The sequence below is a fragment of the Malania oleifera genome, chromosome 8 (assembly GCF_029873635.1).
Source record: "Malania oleifera isolate guangnan ecotype guangnan chromosome 8, ASM2987363v1, whole genome shotgun sequence".
NCBI lineage: Eukaryota > Viridiplantae > Streptophyta > Magnoliopsida > Santalales > Ximeniaceae > Malania > Malania oleifera.
Window position 1 is genome coordinate 32,281,453 of NC_080424.1, and position 19,702 is coordinate 32,301,154.

At 38.3% G+C, this 19,702-nt stretch overlaps 1 protein-coding gene across 9 annotated transcripts in view; it reads right to left on the reverse strand.

The window, feature by feature from the left end:
• Nucleotides 1–19,081, reverse strand: part of LOC131162092 (exocyst complex component SEC6) — a 146,660-nt gene extending 127,579 nt beyond the window's left edge. For 2 of the 9 annotated variants that reach the window (XR_009138678.1, XM_058118238.1), the window contains exons 1-3: nucleotides 18,658–19,066; nucleotides 17,940–18,052; nucleotides 17,373–17,553 (exon numbers count right to left, since the gene is read on the reverse strand). Coding sequence is in view for 5 of the 9 variants with exons in the window: in XM_058118238.1 (XP_057974221.1) it covers nucleotides 17,373–17,501 (129 nt within the window). In the remaining 4 variants the exon portion in view is untranslated. Of the gene's footprint in view, nucleotides 1–17,372; nucleotides 17,554–17,853; nucleotides 18,053–18,657 lie in introns of all 9 variants that reach the window. The other 7 variants (XR_009138679.1, XR_009138680.1, XM_058118240.1 and 4 more) reach the window with 6 other exon arrangements.
• Nucleotides 19,082–19,702: the final 621 nt, after the last annotated feature.

Below are 19,702 nucleotides of genomic sequence, written 5' to 3' on the forward strand. Positions count from 1 at the left end.
TCAAGAAACGCTCCAAGGTTGAGGTAAGGGTTCGGATTCTTAGTTTTGGGGTTTTAAATGTTTATTCGAGGTTTATGGGGTGAGAAAATGTTGAAATAATAGGTTATTTGCGGTTTATCTGATTAAACCAGGGTTTTTGATTTAGGGTTCAGGTGAGCGCCACATGCATCGTTTTGGGGTTCTTGTTGGCGTAGTTCAAGAAAGCAGGTAAGGGGAATATATTAAATCAAGATTTTTATGAAATTAACCGGTAAAAATAAAAAATTTATGTATATATGATTATGATTTTTATGTGAGTTCTGAAAAGCCAACCGTTTAAAATGTAAATTTCTGAGTCTAGGGTAGTGTTGCTACTTATTATTTGCGAAAAAGGAAGACTAAAATGGCAAATTTTCTGGATAATTGTGTAAGAAATTAAAGGTATATTTTCAGCATATTAACAAAGAATATGGGTTGGCTTATTTTACGATAAATGTATGAATTATGTTGATAAATTGTGTGGCATGAGTAAAATGAAATTTCTGTGTTGAACTATGATATATGTATGAGATGCAGGAAATACTGGAAATGTATTGAGAATAAAAATGTGATATGGTTTATTCTGCATGTGTTTGGAATTGTTAAATGACAATGTATGGTTCGAGAACTCTGGTAAACTGGACACTGGTAAACTGGAAAATGGGCACAGTATTGTTGCGGATATATTTAGCGGAACTAGTGCACCCACACGTCTTAGATAGAGTGTGGAGATGGGATGGTCGATTGTGCTAGGAAGGGTAGTGTCCCCCTGGAGTCTAGACCAGTGTGGGAGCAGTCAATCGGACCTACAAACAGTAGAATGTGGTTGATTTAGCTCTGGTGGGCCGACCAGAGTTAAGTCCAGCCTTCGGGTAGCACAACCCGTCATGGGGTGGAAGCTTGACTATGATATAGTTGGTAAAGAGAGTTCTAAACACATAATTGTTATTTTAACCATGGATGATATGGGAAATGGCATATAAGAGAACAACGGAAATGGAAATTGGCAAATTAAAATGATATGGACAAGAATGATATGGAAATAGATTACAAGAATATGGAATATGAATATGAATGTAATGAACGATACGGAGATAACAGATATAGGGTAAAGAAAGAAATATATTATATATTGTAATATTACATGCATTTGGGGCGAGGTATACTCTTTGCTTGAGGGCTTGCGGAGAAAGGCGAGTGCCCTGATAGGTATCAGGTGTAGCTGTGGGCTGCATAACATATTAGGGCAGAGGAAAGCTACTTGTATGGGCGGGTAATCTTCCCTATTCTCGAGAACTTCTGCCAGTAAACCTTTGTGTGAATGTGAGTACGAGATAAACTATCCACCTGAGGGCTTACTGAGTAAGGTAAGTGCCCTGATATGCTTCAAATGTGACCGTAGGTTGCATTAAGTATCAAAAAAGAGGGGTGCTACTTGTATGGGCGGGTAATCACCCCAATCCTAGGGAATTCTCGTTGGTAAAATACTGTACTTGTGTATGATTAGGAGCAGAGAATGGTTTTATAATTATGGTTTCATTTGAAAATAAAGAATATAAACGTATGCGTATCACTTTTGAGTTAGAGGGTATAAACTGTAGTTTTAATATTTGGGGTTGTCATATATTTATGTTTTCAATGTTGTGAATATTTGGGAATACTAGATGTTGGATTATGTTTTTGAGATGTATATAGATATAGAAACTCTAGTATATTTTGGAGGAATAGTCATTATTTCCACTACGTAATTGATTTAGAGCCCGGTACAATAATGGAACATGTGGCACCCGAGCCCCACTTGGCAGGTTCGGGGCGTCACGAGATGGTAGCAAAGAAATATTTCAATAACACTCCGGACCCTAGTTTCGGGTTCGGGGCGTTACATAGATGGGAAGTTGAGTAGAGCTTAGCGGTTAGAGGGTTACATCCTAATTCCAAGCACTAGATTAGCTAGTTGGTGAGGCAATGGCTTACCAAGGCGATGATCAGTAGTTGGTCTGCAGCTATTATTACCAAAGAGAACATATATGCAGTCATATCAAGTAACTAAGAAAAAAACAAGCTTAAACCTTCCCTATTTCAATTCTATTCCATGCAAGATTCAACCTCTATTTCCTTTGAATACTCAAAATCCCTAGGCGAATAAATGAAAATTAAGAAAACCTACCTTGATTTTCAGCTTCTTCAAACTTAGTCTAAGTTTCCCTCAGAATTTCTTGGATTTTCTCCTGATTTTCTCTGAATTTTCCTGATTTTCTGCAGAGTTATCTCTCTCTCTCTCTCTCTATAGAACTAAGGTTTACAGCAGGAGTTTGTGGTATTCTTTTGTGTTGAGGCTGATCTGCAGGGCCGGAAAGGTCAAGATAGCAGCTACTTGCTGCCAGCTGCTTGCCAAGTGTCTCCTTCAAGGCTGGAAACATGGCAGGACTGCAGCAGCTGGTGGCAACAAGGGTCCTGCAGTGCTGCCTTATGTGCGCTAGGTGTCGGCTGCTGGCTTTCAGAGCTACCAGGTGGCTGCTACTGGTTTGTAGTGCTGCCAGGCATTACACCCGGTTTTAGCATGTCCCATCTTGTTTTTTTTTTTTCTCTCTCTCTTTGCCCCAACTCTTCTTATGTTGTCTATGTTTTAGCATATCCCTCATAATTTCCTCTAATCTAAGCCCCCTCCTACCACTAATAAATCAAATGGAATTTCCAATATCAGTTAACACAACTCTATTAAAATGAATAACATGGCTAGTATGAACTTGTTTAATGCAAAACAAAGCAAAGTCATGCTAATTTATCGAAGTAGTTTAAATTACCATGGCCATGGGTATGATTATCACAGAATAAGCTGGGATTTAGAGATTTTTAAAGATGAATGAAAAAAAGATTGAATTAAAGGACCTTGAAGAGTCCGCTGTCCAAAACCTAACTCCCCCCCTCATATTAGGATTAAAAGAATAGAAAACATAGGCAAGTGAGCTCATCAACCTCTCTTACTGACACTCCTAAAGAAATGGAAGTCCCATGAAACAACCCCATCCCCCTCTCCAACAAAAGACTGGAAATCTGAAATTGGTGCATTATGGATGGAAGACAATATATACAAATGTGGCACTAAAAATTCCAACAAAGTCTCACCCACTCAAATATCCTCAAAAAAAACGAACTTGATCACCAGTACCCACAGTGAACTGAATGAGGAGAAAAAATAACAAGATACCTAGGAAAAAATTTTCCAAGGACTAGCATGTGTGACAATGCAACTCCCCTTGATAACCTACTCATTCCTATGAATACATTACTAGCTCTTAATTACATTGTGCCATAAGAAATTGGACTCCAAGGGCAACCTCCATAGCCATTTTCCGATTAAAAAGACGCTCTTAGAAACTATATTACCAAGCCCCAATCCCCACTTTCATTTAGGTCTCCAGACAAGGTGATCCCTCTTGACCTCCGCATAACCAAACCATAAAAAAGATCTCATTTACTTCTCCAAGTTCCCATCCACTTTTGTCGGAATTTCAAAAAGAAATAATAAATAAATGGGAATATTAGAGAGGGAAGCACTGATGAGAGGAGTCCCACCTCCCAAAGAGAAGCAAGCCTTTTCCCACCCCTTCTATATTTTCTCTACCTTTCAACCACGAGTCTCATAAAGCAATTGACAAAGGGTTACCCCCAAAGGAAGGTCAAAAGAAGCAAGTTAGGCCAAGCCAAAATGTCACACCCCACTAGAGATCTAAAGCCCATTAACTCCCTATTACTCCACACTTAGACAAATTTATCTCTAGCCCCAAAATCTTCCCAAAAATGCTAAGCAAAGTAAGAACCTTATGGAATTTCTCAACATTATCCTCTAAGAAAAAAAAAATATTAGTCTGCAAATTGCAAATGAGACACCTCCTCCACCCTACCAACCACAAGAACCTATCAAACCAGGATCTTGGGCACGAGGCATGAGCTTACTCAACCTATCTACCCCTAGCATGAACAAGGAGATGAAAGATATCCTTGTCTTGAACCCCTAGAAACCTAAACCATTCCCTATGTTGGTCATCAACAATCACTGACACATTAACAAAACTAAGACACCCTCTAACCCATCTACGCCACAGGCCCAAATCCCTTTTTAACCAACACCTTATCAAAGAAACCCCAATTGATCATATCATAAGCTTTTTCGAGATCTAATTTAAAAATGATAACCATTTTACCCATCCTTTTTACATCCTCAACCACCTCGTTTGCTGCCAAGATAGCATCTAATATTTGTTTCTCTTTGACCAAAGCAGGCTGAGCCATAGATACCGTTTCCCCCCAACACCTCCCTAAGCCTTGACAAAACCTTAGTGAGGATCTTATAGATGCTAGTCGCAAGACTTATCAGCCAAAAATCCTTCAGCCTCCTAGACCTCTCCTTTCTAGATATGAGAGCAGTAAAAGTAAAATTAATGCTCTTACACACTACTACATACCCATGGAAATCCCAAAAAAAACCCACATGACATTGTCTTTCAACACTTCCCAACTATACTGGAAAAAAGCCGTAGTTTTATATATACATATATATACATACATAATAAACGAAGGTATACTAGATAGGGAAGAAAGAAGGTAAAACGTGTAGGGACAAGAAATCCACCAAATAACAACAGAAAAATAGAAAATAATAAATAAAACAAGAACAAAAAGAAAAAGAAAAAAAAAATACGCACACACGCACAACATCAAAACATTCATATCAAGTACAGCCCTTCTAACCTCCTCCCTATTGAAAGGCCTTTCTAACCAATTTCCAGTCTCCTTCCCAATGGGTTTCTAGTCAATCCCCTCTAACATCACCCTATTTCTACATTTCTCAATATAAAGTATTTTATAGAAGTTAGTAATCCTCTCCCCAATCTGCACCTTATTCCTCACCACACTCCCTGAATCTAACTCCAATTCTTTAACCAAGCTCTTCCTCCTCCCACTAACCACCCTATGAAACAATCTAGTGTTACAATCCCCTTCCTTAACCCCACAATCCCTAGATTTATTATGTCAACTCCTTCCCCTCAACAACAGCACCTCCAACTCATTACAAAGGAGAGCTTTTCTCACTCTATCTTCCTCTCCTAATAAACCACACTCCTCCGATCTATCCAACCCAATCATATCATTTAAGATGTTATTTTTCTTCTCCTTGATATTCCCGAACTCCTTTTTGTTCCAAACCATAAGCCTATCTTTGACAAACTTCAACTTTCTCATCATCCTTAATCCTTCCCACCCTTGAACATGAGATTCCTTCCACCAATCACGAATCTAGGCACCATAGGACAGGGGGGTCAGCCACATATTTTCAAACATAAATGGACCAGGAAACCATTAAATGGGGCTAGAATTTAGAAGGATTGGACTAAGATCGGAAGTGGGCCTAACCAGCACCTCCTGTACAATATTCTGAACAACTCTTCCCAATCATTCATGAAGTGGAATCTATCTATATGGGACGAGGTTTGTCGTTCCTAAAAGCCATCCAAGTAAAAAAATCATTATTTAAGAGCATGTCCCTAAGACCACACTCCCAAATCAAATAACTGAATTTCTTTATACTACTTGTCAAACTGGAAACCCCTAACTTCTCACTTGAAATATGGGTACAATTGAATAATCCCCCAATGTAGATTACAAAAGTCCACACAAGCCAGCCAATTCTTCAAAAAGATATTGCCCTTAGAAGTATGAGTAGGACCATACACAAAAGTTAACTACAAGTCCCTAACCTCTAGCAGGATAGACGAGGAAAAAGATTTCAAAATATAATCCTTTAACAAGCCAAGTCTAGTATCCCAAGCCACTAATTGACTCCTCGAAGCCCCTAAAGCAAGAAAAACCACCGACTCTTTGATTCTCAAGTCCCAAACACTCCTAAAAAAATGAGTATTGATCACCTCTAAGTCCCTAACTTGACCTCCTACAAAAATAAAATATCAAAGCAGCCTCTATTAACCAAATCCTAACAACACTTCTCTTCCCAGACCCATCCCTGGGCCTCTTACATTCCACGATAAATCTTCACTTAAAAACATCCTTGACCAATAAAAAACTACCCACCTTTCTCATAGAGTCATACTTCATTGAGGAACTTGATTCCCTACACAATTTTTTTGTTTTTCTCCTTTCCCAACACCCTCATTACATGTTCTAAACTCATCTCCAAAAGGACTCATTAGTTCAATATCTAAATCATTTGGAAGATCCTACGCTGCCTTGTTTTCTCTCTCACCCCCAAAAAGGTTCATAGTTTAAGCATCCCTTTACTTCCTAACTCCTTATGGCACTTTGGTAATTCAGAAATAGTATGACAAGACATAGTTATGGGAGAGTTACTTTAGGTATTGCAATTTAACCCTGTTTGTTTCCCGGAGCATCCATTCCAAGGTCTCTAGTTATGGATGAGGAACTAAAGCAAGATTTGGCTAAACAAGAATAAGAATTAGTTGATGTGGAAGGACTGTTTCCCATTTAAATCCTAGCATTGTCCATGCTCAAGAGACTCTAAACCGAGATATGTGCCTTGGAATACTAGACACAAATTGAACAGCTATCAAATAGAACTAAAGATAGGTACAAAAGCCAACTCGTCGGTACTTTTATTAAAGGTCTCCTACCTAACATTCAGCATGGTGTCAAAGTGCATCAACCATAGACTATGACCACTGCAATTTCATTTAAATGATAGAAGAAAAGATTTTGGGAGAAGGACGTCAATCCAATAAGACCAATAGCAAGCTGATTGTCAACAGCACTGTCACACCATTTGCTCCTCACAATCCTCCCCACAAAAGATTGATTCAAGAAGGACTTATAGAGTAAATGACAAAGGATTCATGCTGGCATTGTGATGAGAAGTGACAAAAGGGATGCAATTGCAAACCAGGATGACTACTGATGATTGATCTAGTGAAGGATCCAAAAAGAGGTTGAGGATGACTGTTTCGATTCAAATCAGGAAGGTATGGAATCTAATGATAATGATGAATCTATCATGTCTTCAGCTCATGGTTTAGTTGGCTATGCTAATACTCAAACCATGAAAATTAATGGTTTCCTAAAACACCAAACTATCACTATCTCAATAGATATCAACAGCACTAATAATTTCACTGATACAAAAATTGCAAAAAGTTTGATGTGAAGGTTGCAAATGGAAGGACCTTGGCATGTTAGAGCATGTGTTCAAAACTCCAAAGGTTAGACTTACTGTGCTGAATCATGAGTTGTATGTTGATTTCTGCTGCCATTAAAAGATTATTAAGTGGTTTTGGGAATTAAATGGTTACAAACTTTGGGTGATATAGATTGGAATTTTTCTGAACTGGTTATGAAGTTCGTCATGAATGGCCAAAGAGTGACTCTTAAGAGGTAAAAAAGTGTGGTAATACAACAACAATTTCAAGCCTCGTACAGAGAAGCTTTTTAAGACATAGTTTCCTAGTTTAGCTTCGAGCACTAGAGGAGTTACAGCTTCAGTCTAGCCAAGATGAAAAGTTAGAATATCTTATTTCAGAATTTTCTTACTCGGAGATCAGGGATTGCCACATCAACGAACACATGATCACCACATTCCTCTATTGCTAGGTAGTGTCCCTACTAATGTCCATCTTTATTGCTATCCTCATTTTAAAAAGTAGAAATAGAAAAAATAGTGAAAGAGATGTTAGATGTTGGCATAATTTGACCAAGTGTCAATCCATATTCTTCCATTATCATATTGATGAAGAAGAAGGATGGTTCTTGGCAGATGTTAATTGATTATCAAGCACTGAACAAGAGCACTATAAAGGATTGAGTGCGATGGCTTCCATGCAAAATGGTGGTAAAATTACCACTAATCATTCCTCCATCAAATTGACTCCATTCCAGGCTGTCTATGGTTGAGTTCCACCTATCCTTGCTAGATATTCAGCTGGATCCTCCCAAATTGATCAAGTTGAAAAGGGGTTACATGATTGTGACAAAGTGTTTCAGTTCCTTAAGGAAAATCTTGCTGCAGCTCAAGCTCCTATGAAAGAGCAAGTTGATAAGAATCTTAGTGAAAGGGAATTCTTAGTGGGGGATTGGGTTTTTCTCAAGCTACAGCCCTATAGACAGACATCTGCGATTGCTCACCCTTCAATGAAGTTGTCTCCTTGATTCTATGAGTTGAGCATATAGGCCCTATTGCTTATCTTCTTGGCCTACCATCAGGTACAGCTAGTTTTTCACATCTCTTGCCTCAAGAAGTTAGGGGAGCAAGTTACTGTGCAGCACGACTTTCCTAAAATTGCACCTATAGATGAGGTTGAAGTGCATTTAAGATTTCTATTTACGTTTGGATTCCAAAATCAATTAGGATTTCTATTTAATGTTATGTTGCTTTTTCCTTATTTTCCTTGTTATTTTAGGAGTAGGTATTGGAGTCCATTAAGGACTTGGATTGGGATTTATACTCCTACTAGGAGTAGGATTCCCTACCCTTTATTCATATAGCCATATAGGGATTTTTCGTTCAAATAATAATATAACTCAGAGCCTTTGGCTAATTTGGAGGCAAATTCCCTCGAAGTCATCAACCCTATTTTCTCTTTTATTTTCCATCTTTTCAATTTCCCAATTTCCTTACGATAAAACCCAAGGGTCTTACCAAGATATAATTCTTGCCAGATAGTATAGCTTTTAAAATTATACCTTCATCAACCTTCTCAGCCTCCTTCATCCTTGAGCCACCTTTCTCACTCTTTTCTCCCCTTTCAACAACTTTGTCGCCTCAAAATTGTAGGAAGATAACGATACCTCCTCATCATTTTAGAAATCCAAGGGTCTCTGAACTTGGCTTTTCAAAGACATCAATTCCTTAACTTTTCTCATATTGCGCACCCCTTCTTTATCCGGCTTCCTTTTCAACCACAAACATCAAACAGCCTTCGTGAGGTTTGGGTTATTCCTTCTTGTGGTGATTGAGGGGATGAGTTTGGGAAGGGCAATCTTTTCAAAAAGGATCTTGGTCCATCTAGAACTAGTAAAGGTATCCTCCCTCCTCCTTCTCAACTCTCTCTTTATTTTAATACTTTATGCCAAAGGGAGGTTTCAAATAGAAGGGTCAAGGGAGGGCTGTGGGGTTTGCTTTGACAGCAGTAAGAGAGCCAACCTAGACCCATAAAAACTCCTTGGGGACTTAGGTTTGGAACTTTTAGACCATGCTGGAAATCTGGTGAGGGTGGCTTAAGTCCTAGGGCATATTAGAGGAGAAAAAATAAAGTCTAAAAAGAGCTAAAAAGCCTTGTTTCTTCGATTAACTATGAGAGAGGTAAAGGGTTAGGAAAGGGGGGTAAGTGTGTTAAGTTATGAAGATTGTTAGGTGGAATATGAGAGGGCTAGCAAGGAGTAGGAAAAGGATTTTGATTAAGGAAGTCTTGGTCAAGTACTCCCCGAACATTGTCCTCATCTAGGAAACCAAATTGGAAACAATAGAATCTAGGGGAAAGGGGGTTGTTGTTGGGATTGGGAATATCTACCCTCACATGGTGCCTCTTGTGGTATCCTTGTCATTTGTGATTCTCAGAATGTATGTAAAGTGGACACATTAGAGGGATGTCTTTCCCTTTCAGTGTCGTTTGAAGTGAAAGGGAGGTCAGTGGTGGGTTTCGTCAGCATAGGCCTTCTACACCATCTCTTAGGAGTACTTTTTTTCCTAGGATGAAATCTACTCTGTTTTTGGGTTCTACGCTCCTACGTGGATAGTGGGGGTGGGCTTTAATATGATCAGATTTCCCATAGAGAAGAAGGGGAGGCAGGGTTTCTACAAGTATGTAAAACTTCGACTCGTTAACTAAGGATTGTGGTTTAAGAGACCTCCCCTTGGGTAATGCTTCTTTTACCTAGTCTGTAGAGGGGATAAAGCGATTTCCAGTAGAATGGATAGATTCGTATTTTGCTAGGAATGTAGGACAAGTTTCGGAATCTCACTCAACATAGTCTCCCTAGGACCACATTTGATCATTTTCCTATCTTGTTGGAATTCAGTAGGGTGGCATGGGGCCCCACTCCCTTTAGGTTCAAGAACATGTGGCTAGACCACGTGACTTTCATGCCTTTAGTCAGGGAGTCTTGGGGGGAGGACATGGAAAGGAGTTGAGAAGGTTTAAGATCCATTAAAAAATTGAAACGTTTGAAAGAAAATCTAGAAGTTTGGAATAGGGAGGTCTTTGGTGATGTTAGAATTAGAAAATCTAGACTCTTAATAGAGTTGGCTTTTCTGGATAGGATGGAGTCGTCTATTCTCTCGAACAGTGAGGAGACTAAAAGTGTTTCTTTGAAGAATGAGTTGGAAGAGGTGATTTTTCAGGAATTAAGGAGTTGGAGACAAAAGAATAAATTCAAGTGGGTTAAAGAAGGTGATTGTAATTCTTCATTCTTTCACAAGTTCGCTAATGGCAAGGGGAGTACAAATTTGATTAGGGAGTTAGATGTGACGAGAGGGTAGTCAGTCGTGACCAAGATCAAATTGCATCTACTATTACCAACTTCTTTCAAAACTAGTATTTGGAGGAGGAATATTGTACACCTATACAAAGACGGGTTGGATTGGAATCCTATTTCTATTGATTGGAAGAGTTGGTCAGAGAGACCTTCTGAAGAGGAGCAAGTGAAATGGGTGGTTTTTGGTATGGATAGGAACAAGGCCCTAAGCCTATAGAGGTTTTACATAACTTTTCTCCGAGATTGTTAGGAGGTTGTTAAGGGCGATTTATTGAAAGTTTTAAATGAATTCTTTGGGAATGGAATTTTGAGCAAAAGCATCAACTCCTCTTTGATTGCCCTAGTGCCTAAAAAGTCCATATCTATTAAGGTTGACGATTTTAGGCCTATTAGCCTTGTTTCTAGTGTATATAAAATTTCACTAAAGTCTTAGCTAATAGGATAGTGAAGTGCTTGTTGATATCATTTCTACTACAGAAAAGGCATTCATAGGGGAAGACAAATATTGGATGCTATATTTGTGGCCAAGGAGGTGGTGGAGGATGTTCATAAGAATAAGAAAAGGGGTTTTGTAGGCCCCCAAGGCTTTCCTGGTTATTGCAAGGGTTCGAGTCTTGAGGGCTATGAATTTCCATTTGAAAGAATACCTTAGTATTTAAGTGAAGGGTAGAGGTGCAAGCCCATTATCCTGGTGGATCAGTCGAGTGTCCAAATGGCCTCGGACACAATCATTTCAAAAAAAAAATATAAGGGTTTTGTCTTTAAAACAGATTTCAAGAAAGCCTATGATAGAGTAAGTTGGAGCTTCTTGGATAAAGTCCTTTGAAAGAAAGGGTTTTGGCGAGCTTTGGTGCTGGTGGATTAGGGCCTGCTTGTTTAATGTGTGGTTCTCAGTGACCATAAATAGCGACCAAAAATCTTGGTTTTGAGCTTCTAGGGGCATTAGACAAGCGGACTCTTTATCCCCCTTTTTATTTTTCCTTCCAGTTGATGTGTTAAGTAGGATGGAGGATAGGGTTATGGAGAGGGGGTTGGTTAAAGGTCTAGAAGTAGGGAGATAGGGAGTGAAGGTTTCTCATCTTCAGTTACCATTTTCTTCCTTGACGATCATAGCCCTTCCTTTAGGAGAACTTGCGTATTATATAAATTTTTTATTATAGGGAAGAATGGATTAGCAGCTTTGAATGTGCCCATGGAGGGAGGGAAAGGACCACTAAAATGGTGTGGCATTCAGGATTGGCCTATGACCTACTTACGGGTTCCCTTGGGGGATAATCCTAAAGCAGCATATTTGTGGAATGCGGTAGTAGGACAGGTGACTACACGGTTAGACAGCTGGAAGGGGGCTTTTTTCTCTTTAGGGGGAAGGATAACCTTCATTTAGGCTTGTTTTTCTAGCATGTCGTAATATTTCCTATCTATCTTTAGGATTTCGATGGGGATAGAAAACTTGAAGAGAATCATGAGAGACTTCTCCCTGACACTACTAACAGGCATATTGGCAATACCGCTCTACTAATATTAATTTTAAGCCCAGAAACCTCAAAAACTTGAAGCAGACTCAAAATATTCATAAAGGAGGGCCTATGATCCTCTAAAAAGAAGATAGTATCATTGACAAACTAAAGGTGCGGCACCCTTACCCCCTCTCTCCCCACTTCCAATCCTTTCACTAAACCTCTAACCACTGCCCTATCCACCATCCTACTCAAAATATCAGCCACTAAAAAAAACAAAAACAAAAACAAGGAAGGGGTCCCTTGCCTAATCCTTCTCATAGTCTTAAAAAAAAAACACCGCTCTTTTAGCTAAATGGTTTTAAGTGTTTCCCTCTAAAAGAATCGCCCCTTTGGCATAAGTAATAATAAGTAAGTTCGAAATGGATGAGAATTGGTGGGAAACTAGCGTTAGTTTATGATGTTCTTTAGGTAGTCCACGGAGGTCCATTTCTTAAATATATCCTTCTTTCATCTCTCACACTAAATTTGAGGTGAGGAGGGGCTCTCGGTTTGGAAAGACTCTTTGTTGGGTAATGCATCCTTATCCACTTCATTCCCTTGTCTTTTTCAACTAAGCTCCAAGCAAAATAGAGCTATATCTTTCTTTCTTAGGGATTTGAGTAACCCATTGGTTTCTTGGAATCTCCATTTTAGGAGAGCTCTTAATGTTAGGGTGTTGGTGGAACTTTCTTTGGTATCCCTATTGAATGAGAGTGATATTTCTTCTAGGAGGGATGTTCAATCTTGGTCTTTGGATCAATCGGGAATATTTTCTTGTAAATCTTTTTTTAAATTAACTCACTCCAATTCTCTTTCCCACTATTGTTTCAACTGGAAGGCTAAGGCTCCTCCAAAGATTAAGGCTTTTAGTTGGTTGGTTGCACTCAAAAAAATTAATACTAATAACTTGACGCAAATTAGGAGACCTTTGAAGGCTCTCTCCCAATGTGTGTGTGCTCTGTTACAAAAATTCTAAGATGGCTTCTCATCTTCTTTTGCACTGATTTTTCTTGGAGGATTTGGAATATGTCTTTTGGTATTTCTAGAGAGAGCTGGGTTTGCCCTCCTTCGTTTGGTGAATTGTTAGCCATTTCTTTCACAAGCTTTGGTAGGGAGAAAGGATCAGGCAGTCCTATGGAAGTGTGGAATACTTGCAGTTTTATGTGGGTTATGGTTGAAGCGTAACGCAAGAATATTCACTGGGAAGAAATTAAATTGGATGCTGGTTTGGGATAAAATTCAGTATTTCGCCACACTGTGGTGCGCTGGTTTGGGTTTTTTCAAAGGAATTAGTTTCCATGAGTTACATAGAGATTGGAAGAGGAATTAGTTTCCACAAGTTACATAGAGATTGGAAGAGGAATTAGTTTCCACGAGTTATATAGAGATTGGAGGAACATTTTGGCAAGTTGATCTTTTATTTTTTGGTATTTATTAGTTTTTTTTTTTTTCTGGATTGTTCCAGGCCTTTTTTGGGAGATTTCTCATTCTCCCTTATGTAAATTCTCTTCCTATTAAAATGAAATATTCTTTTTCTATCCAAAAAAAAAAAAAAACCTATACCATGAATCCTCCGCAAGTTACTCCATTCCCAAAAACCATTGATCCTTCCATTTTCACAAACTTTCCCTACTTGACTTCCTTTGCTAGAATTCCCCCTTCTAGAGCCTCGCCTAGCACCAAGGCAATTTGTTTGCGTTGACACACATTCATCGAGCCGCAATCTGCAAAACATGAAAGCATATCTTATCTCCTGGATCATTATCAACAACCCCATGAGTTTGAGCGAGATATTTTGAGAGAGGAGGTGAGTTGGAGGCAAAAGACTACAATGAAATAGGGGGCATTGTATTACGAGGCTTTTTCATAGAGTGGCAAATGGAAGGAGGAGAAGGAATTTTATTAAGGAAATTAACAATGATAGCGGGGTTATTACTAATTTACTAGGGATTCTGGTTGCATTGCAAGGACAATTACTAACTTCTATAAAAACCTTATTACAAAAGAGGTTGATAGTTGGCCTATGATTAAGGGATTGGATTGATGCCCTATTTTAGCCAAAAAAAGCAGTGTGGCTTGAGAGGCCTTTCAAGGAAGATGAGTTAGAGGTGTGGTGTTCAGGATGGATAGAGAAAAGGCACCTCAGCCTTGAATCTTGATGAGTTATGATGGCTTTCTTTAAGGATGGTTGGGATTTTTGGAGGAAGATCATTTTAGAGTTTTTAACGAGTATTTTTGCTATTGGAGTGATGGATAAGAACACTAATTCAGTCTTCATTAAGCTTGTTCCTAAAAAAATATTGTTGTGCAAAGTCTGAGATTTTCAGCCTCTTAGTTTGGTGACAAGTGTTTGTAAGATCTTGACCAAAGTTGTATCCAAGAGATTGGCTGGAATTTTGATGGATACTACTTCCCATAATCAGAGTGCTTTTATTGATGAATGTCAAATTTTCGATGCAGTTTTCGTGGCGAATGAGGTTGTTGAAGATGCTGCAATGAGAAAAAAGAGGGGTCTAGTTTTGGAAACTTGATTTTAAAAAACATACAACGGTGTTAGTTGGGCCTTTGTGGACAAAGTTTTGGACAGGAAGGGTTTTGGGTGAGATGGGGGGAATGGATTTGAAGGTGTTACCCTTCTCTAGTTATTTTAGTTTCAATGGAGGGAGAGGCCAAATCTTGGTTTAGAGCTTCTAGGGGTCTTCGACAAGGAAATCCTTCATCCCTTTATTTATTTACTATTTTGGCAGAAAGATTTAATAGAATGATTGAAAAAAAGCATTGATTGAGGATCTGCGGGAGTGGTCAAGGTAGAAAATAAGGGAGTTGTGCATCTCACGTTTACAATTTGCAAATAATACCATTCTCTTTTTTTCATAAAAAGTGAGTAGCTTCTCCAATATGTTAACCATCTTGCAAGGTGTTTGATAAAGTGTCAAGGTTAAGAATTATTCTTCCAATAATGGAATTATGGGAATGGGTATCAATTCAAGCACTCTTACCTTGCTAGAATAGTGGGTTGTGGTGTTTTGAGTTGGCCCATTGCTTACTTGGGTGTCTCTTTAGATGGAGCCCTACTGCAGATTCTTTTTAGAACCCTATTTATGAGAGAGTTTCTAGGAGACTAGATGGGTGTACGGGAGCCTTTTTTATCTTAGGGGATCATATTAATCTTATCCATGCTTGCCTCTATGCCATTCCACTATTGTTTGTCCTTATTAAAGCTCTCCCTGAGTCCCTTTTAAAGATCCCTACGAGGGTTCCATGGAGATTAGAGATATTAGCAAGGGACTCCTTTTGGTCAAGAGTTGATGAGAGAGACAGAGGTGTTCTCGTAATGTGGGTGTTTTGAATAGTTTTAAGAGGGAGGGAGGTTTGGGTCTAGGAAATTAATGTCCAAAGACAATTCCTTGTTAGGAAAATGATTATGGTGATTTCTTTAGAATCTAACTCTCTTTGGCATAGTACATTCATAGTAAATTTGGATTTCAGATTACCACTTACCTTGAGTCCTTGGAAATTTACATAACAAATTGATCATATTTTTCTTCCCTAATATTTACTCTAGAGTTGGCAATGGGGAGAAATTTTTCCTTGGGAGGATCATTCGATTGGGGAGGCTCCATTGGCTAATAAGTATCCCCTTCTTTTTCAATTATCCACTCTTTTTGATACTCCTATTTCTGATTTCTTCTCTAAAAAAGGTTGGGCATTCTTGAGATTGTCATTTTACTGAGGAACCTCAATGTATATGTGTGTGTAGGAGAGAGACAGTGAGAGAGAGGAGGAGGGAGCAACTATCTTGTCCCTTTGATAAATGTGCTTGAATCTTTTCATATTCATTTGGGGAGTGATATAAGAATTTGGAAGCTACACAGTTCAAGGGATTTTTTTGGCAAGCCTTTCTTTAATCATGATTCATGCTCCTAATGTTACTCTTTTTGTGCCTTATTCTTCTCTTTGAAAAGCTATAGTCCCTACAAAGATGAAGACTATTACATGGACCATGACCCTTAGGAAAATCAATACCAGTAATGATTTGCTTCTTGTCTCGAGATGCTTGTGCCCTCTGCTTTTTGAATGGGGAGACTTGCTCTATTTGTTTGATTGCCCTTTTGCTTGGATTCTTTGGAATAATTTGTTCAATATCCTTGGCAAGAATTGGATTTGGTGGGAGAAGGAGAAGAAAGCGTTGTGGCAATATGGCATCCTTGCTATTATTGGTGTATTTGATTGGAGAGGAATGCCAAAATTTTAAAGGGTATTGGCGTATTGCCACGTCCCATAACTTGGTCTGAAATAGTTTAGTGTTTCTTGTGTCGCATTGGTGCTCATTAAATCGTTTCTTTAGGAATATTTCTCTAGAAGGCTAATAGCATGATTGTGATTGCTTTGCATTTCTAGGGTTGTTTTGCATTTTTCCTTAGTTTATTTTGTTCTTTTCCTTTCACTGCTAGAGGACACCTTGTTCCACTTATGATGTACTCTTCCACCATTCTTTAATACGTTGCTTTGTTTTTCTAAAAAAAATAAAGCCAAAAAGCCACTACACTTGTAGTGAATCATAGGATACCAAGTCATCAATTCATATTGGATATAACAAGTTGACAACCATTGTAACAGTTTATTAGCTGTTTCATGGCCTCAGCTAGCAGTCAACAGAGTAAATGACACAAGCTTGGGACAAAACTGCATGATGTAGATGTCTCAAGTACAGTTCCCTGAGAAGGGAGTGGTTACCTACCAGAGCTTCAACCAACCACCACCAATCAATTTCACTTTGAGGCCAACCCTTACATCTAATACCCCTTCAAATTTTTGTCATGGTTGACTGCCAGGATTCTTAAACCAACTTGATTACCATGTCCTTTCTATGAATGATATGTAAACTACAATATTATTAATGCTTCATTAGCACATACAGACTACATACAGGTGTAAATGCTAGTCTAATATGTTATCTAGCGTCAACTTCCATTGTGCATGCTAGGGACTTGATTCCAAAACGATTGTGTACCAAGCAGAAGTATGCCCCCATGCTATTGAACAAGGCAGAGTCTCTTCATAACCTAACCCAATGCCCAAAAAGATCAGAAAAAAATACAGCTAAGAACTCTCTTAACCAAAATCAAAAATTAAATTTCTAGTGAAGCAAAGTTCACTAAATAAATAGAATCTTACAGCACTTCAACTTTGAGCAACAAGCTGGACCAATTCAGTCCTTCAAAAGTAATACAAAGTGCTGGCAAATTAATTGCACTGGCATAAATTAAAACATGATTTTCAACTATTACATATGTTAAATGAACCAGAATAATGGAGGAAAAAAAAACAGTTCACAAACGTAAGTAGGACTCTTACCTGTTGGCGTGCAATGTAGTCAGCCTTGATTGATGCAATAGATTGCAAGAGATCTGGTAGTGGCAACAACTTGGCAACCTCACGAACTGCCGCTTCTTTAGCTTCAATGCCAAGATCCTCAACCATCATTTTGGCAGCTACACTCCAATCTCAGACCTCCAAATATGCATCACCAGTTAGACTACAATCAGAATAAAATTTGGGCCTAATTAAAATCCAAAGATCAATTAAGCAACATTTTATTATTATACTTCAAAGATTAATTAAATTTCAGTATCAAAAAGCTGGATAATTCACAAGAAATGTTATTCAACGGACAAATTGATTGACTAATGAAAAAAACCCTAGAACACTTTACTGAAAGACTGGTTAGTGGGGGAACGGTGTGGTAAGCATGATTTTTTGAGTTCAGGAATGAAACAGAATTGGCGAGCTGATGTAAAAAAGAGGGTGAAACAATAGAAAGATCAAAAAATCTTACACAGTTCTTGCAAGTGCAAACTATCTGTGGTTCATTCTCAGTTCAGAATGTTTTCAACCCTCATTCTCTCTCTCAAACTCATTTACCAGTATTTCTCAGAGGCAAGAGAGTGGGTTCCGCGAAGGTTGTTTCTCTGGACCAGGTTTGACAATTGTCTTCACTCTCCACCAAACAGTTCAGTTTCAATATGAATTAGTTGCTGACCCATGCAACAAACAAGATATTAGTTATTTTATGATTAAGATGCACATTTCAACGGTATTCATATGGACTGATTCAGTTCAACGAGAGACATTTTAACATTGGAAAAAAAACAAAAACAAAAACAACAAGCCTTACTTTTCAAGAGGGAAAGGAACACATTAGAGTCATCAAGGATTTTGCTTGGAAAAAGAAAAGGAAAGGAAAATAAGGAGGAAATTCATTTTCCCTTCAATTTTCCTCCTCTATTAAATACCATCAAAAATAAAAGTTTATTTAATATACTAAAGAATAAGAAAAATTAATGTTAATGAGGTGTAAAATCAAAATGTTGTTCATAAATTTAGTATTTTTAAAATTTTCTCACTTTCCCTTATAACCATATTTTACTTTCCTTTCCATAATATTTTCCAACTTCCAAACGGAGTCTTAAGGAATTTCATTTTTTGGAACTAAAATAAACTTACTTCAACTATTATAGGGAAAGAAAAATAATTCACACCCGAATAAACCAAATTAAAGAACAATTGTTCTGATCTAGCAGTAACAGTACAATTAATTTTACTAATCAATTAGCAGAACAAACTTTAACGATATGCTTACCAAACAATTAGAGACAGAGACCTGTGAATGCCACGACCAGCGGTCTTCTACGACGAGGGCTTCTCCGTCGGCGGTGGGCCTAGAGCTGGAACGGTTTTTTTCTGCTCGTTTTTTATTTTTTGTCAGAAAAGATCCGAGGATGATTCGACTGTTGGTACAGCAAGACTCTACGGAGATCGATGTGCGATGGCAGGAGGGTCTGGATAGTGCCAGAGAATATCACGATTTCACCCAGAGGGGAGAGACCGGAGACGGTGATGGGGCAGACGGAAGACCAGAAGCTGCCGTGGCGACCGGGACGGTGCGACGTGTAAGCTCGCGAACGAGGTGGTTCTCCACGAGGGCGTTGAGGGGCGCGGGAGAAAAAGAGGGACGTGAGCCGGTAACATGAAAGTAATAATAACCCACGCTTGTGAGTCTGCGTTCGTAAAATATATTTAGCAGAATATTATATCAATGTTATAAATGACGCAGAAATTAACAACAAAATAAATAGAGGTACACACGAAATAAATAGAGACGAGACAGAATTTTTTACGTGATTCGAATATACCTACTTTACGAGATAATGAGATCCTTATTTCACTATTTAGAAGGAATTATAAAATAATATATGACTGACCTTATAAAATATATATCCCTCAAACTTTCTTTTATCTCTCTTTGAATTTTTTCTATTCCTCTCCGTCCTTTTCTTTTAATTTGTACTTGCTCTACTTTTTTTCTACTCACAAATCTCTCGTAATCTTAACTCTTATATAGTGGAGGAGCAAGTAACTATTTTTTTTTTACTTTTCTTACATGTGACATCTTGAGTTGACATTTCCATTTTTACTTTTCTTACATGTGGCAGCCAACATTGGTACCTGGCAACCACCACTCAAGCTGTAATTACTCATAATACTTTCCTTTGACTGTCACTGATATATTAACTCCTTTTGTTAAGATTTTTAAAATGTCTCATTCCAATAAAATGAACCAATTTCTTAAATGTAGTAATTGGAAAAGCTTGGTTAACAAATCGGATAAATTATCACTTGATCAG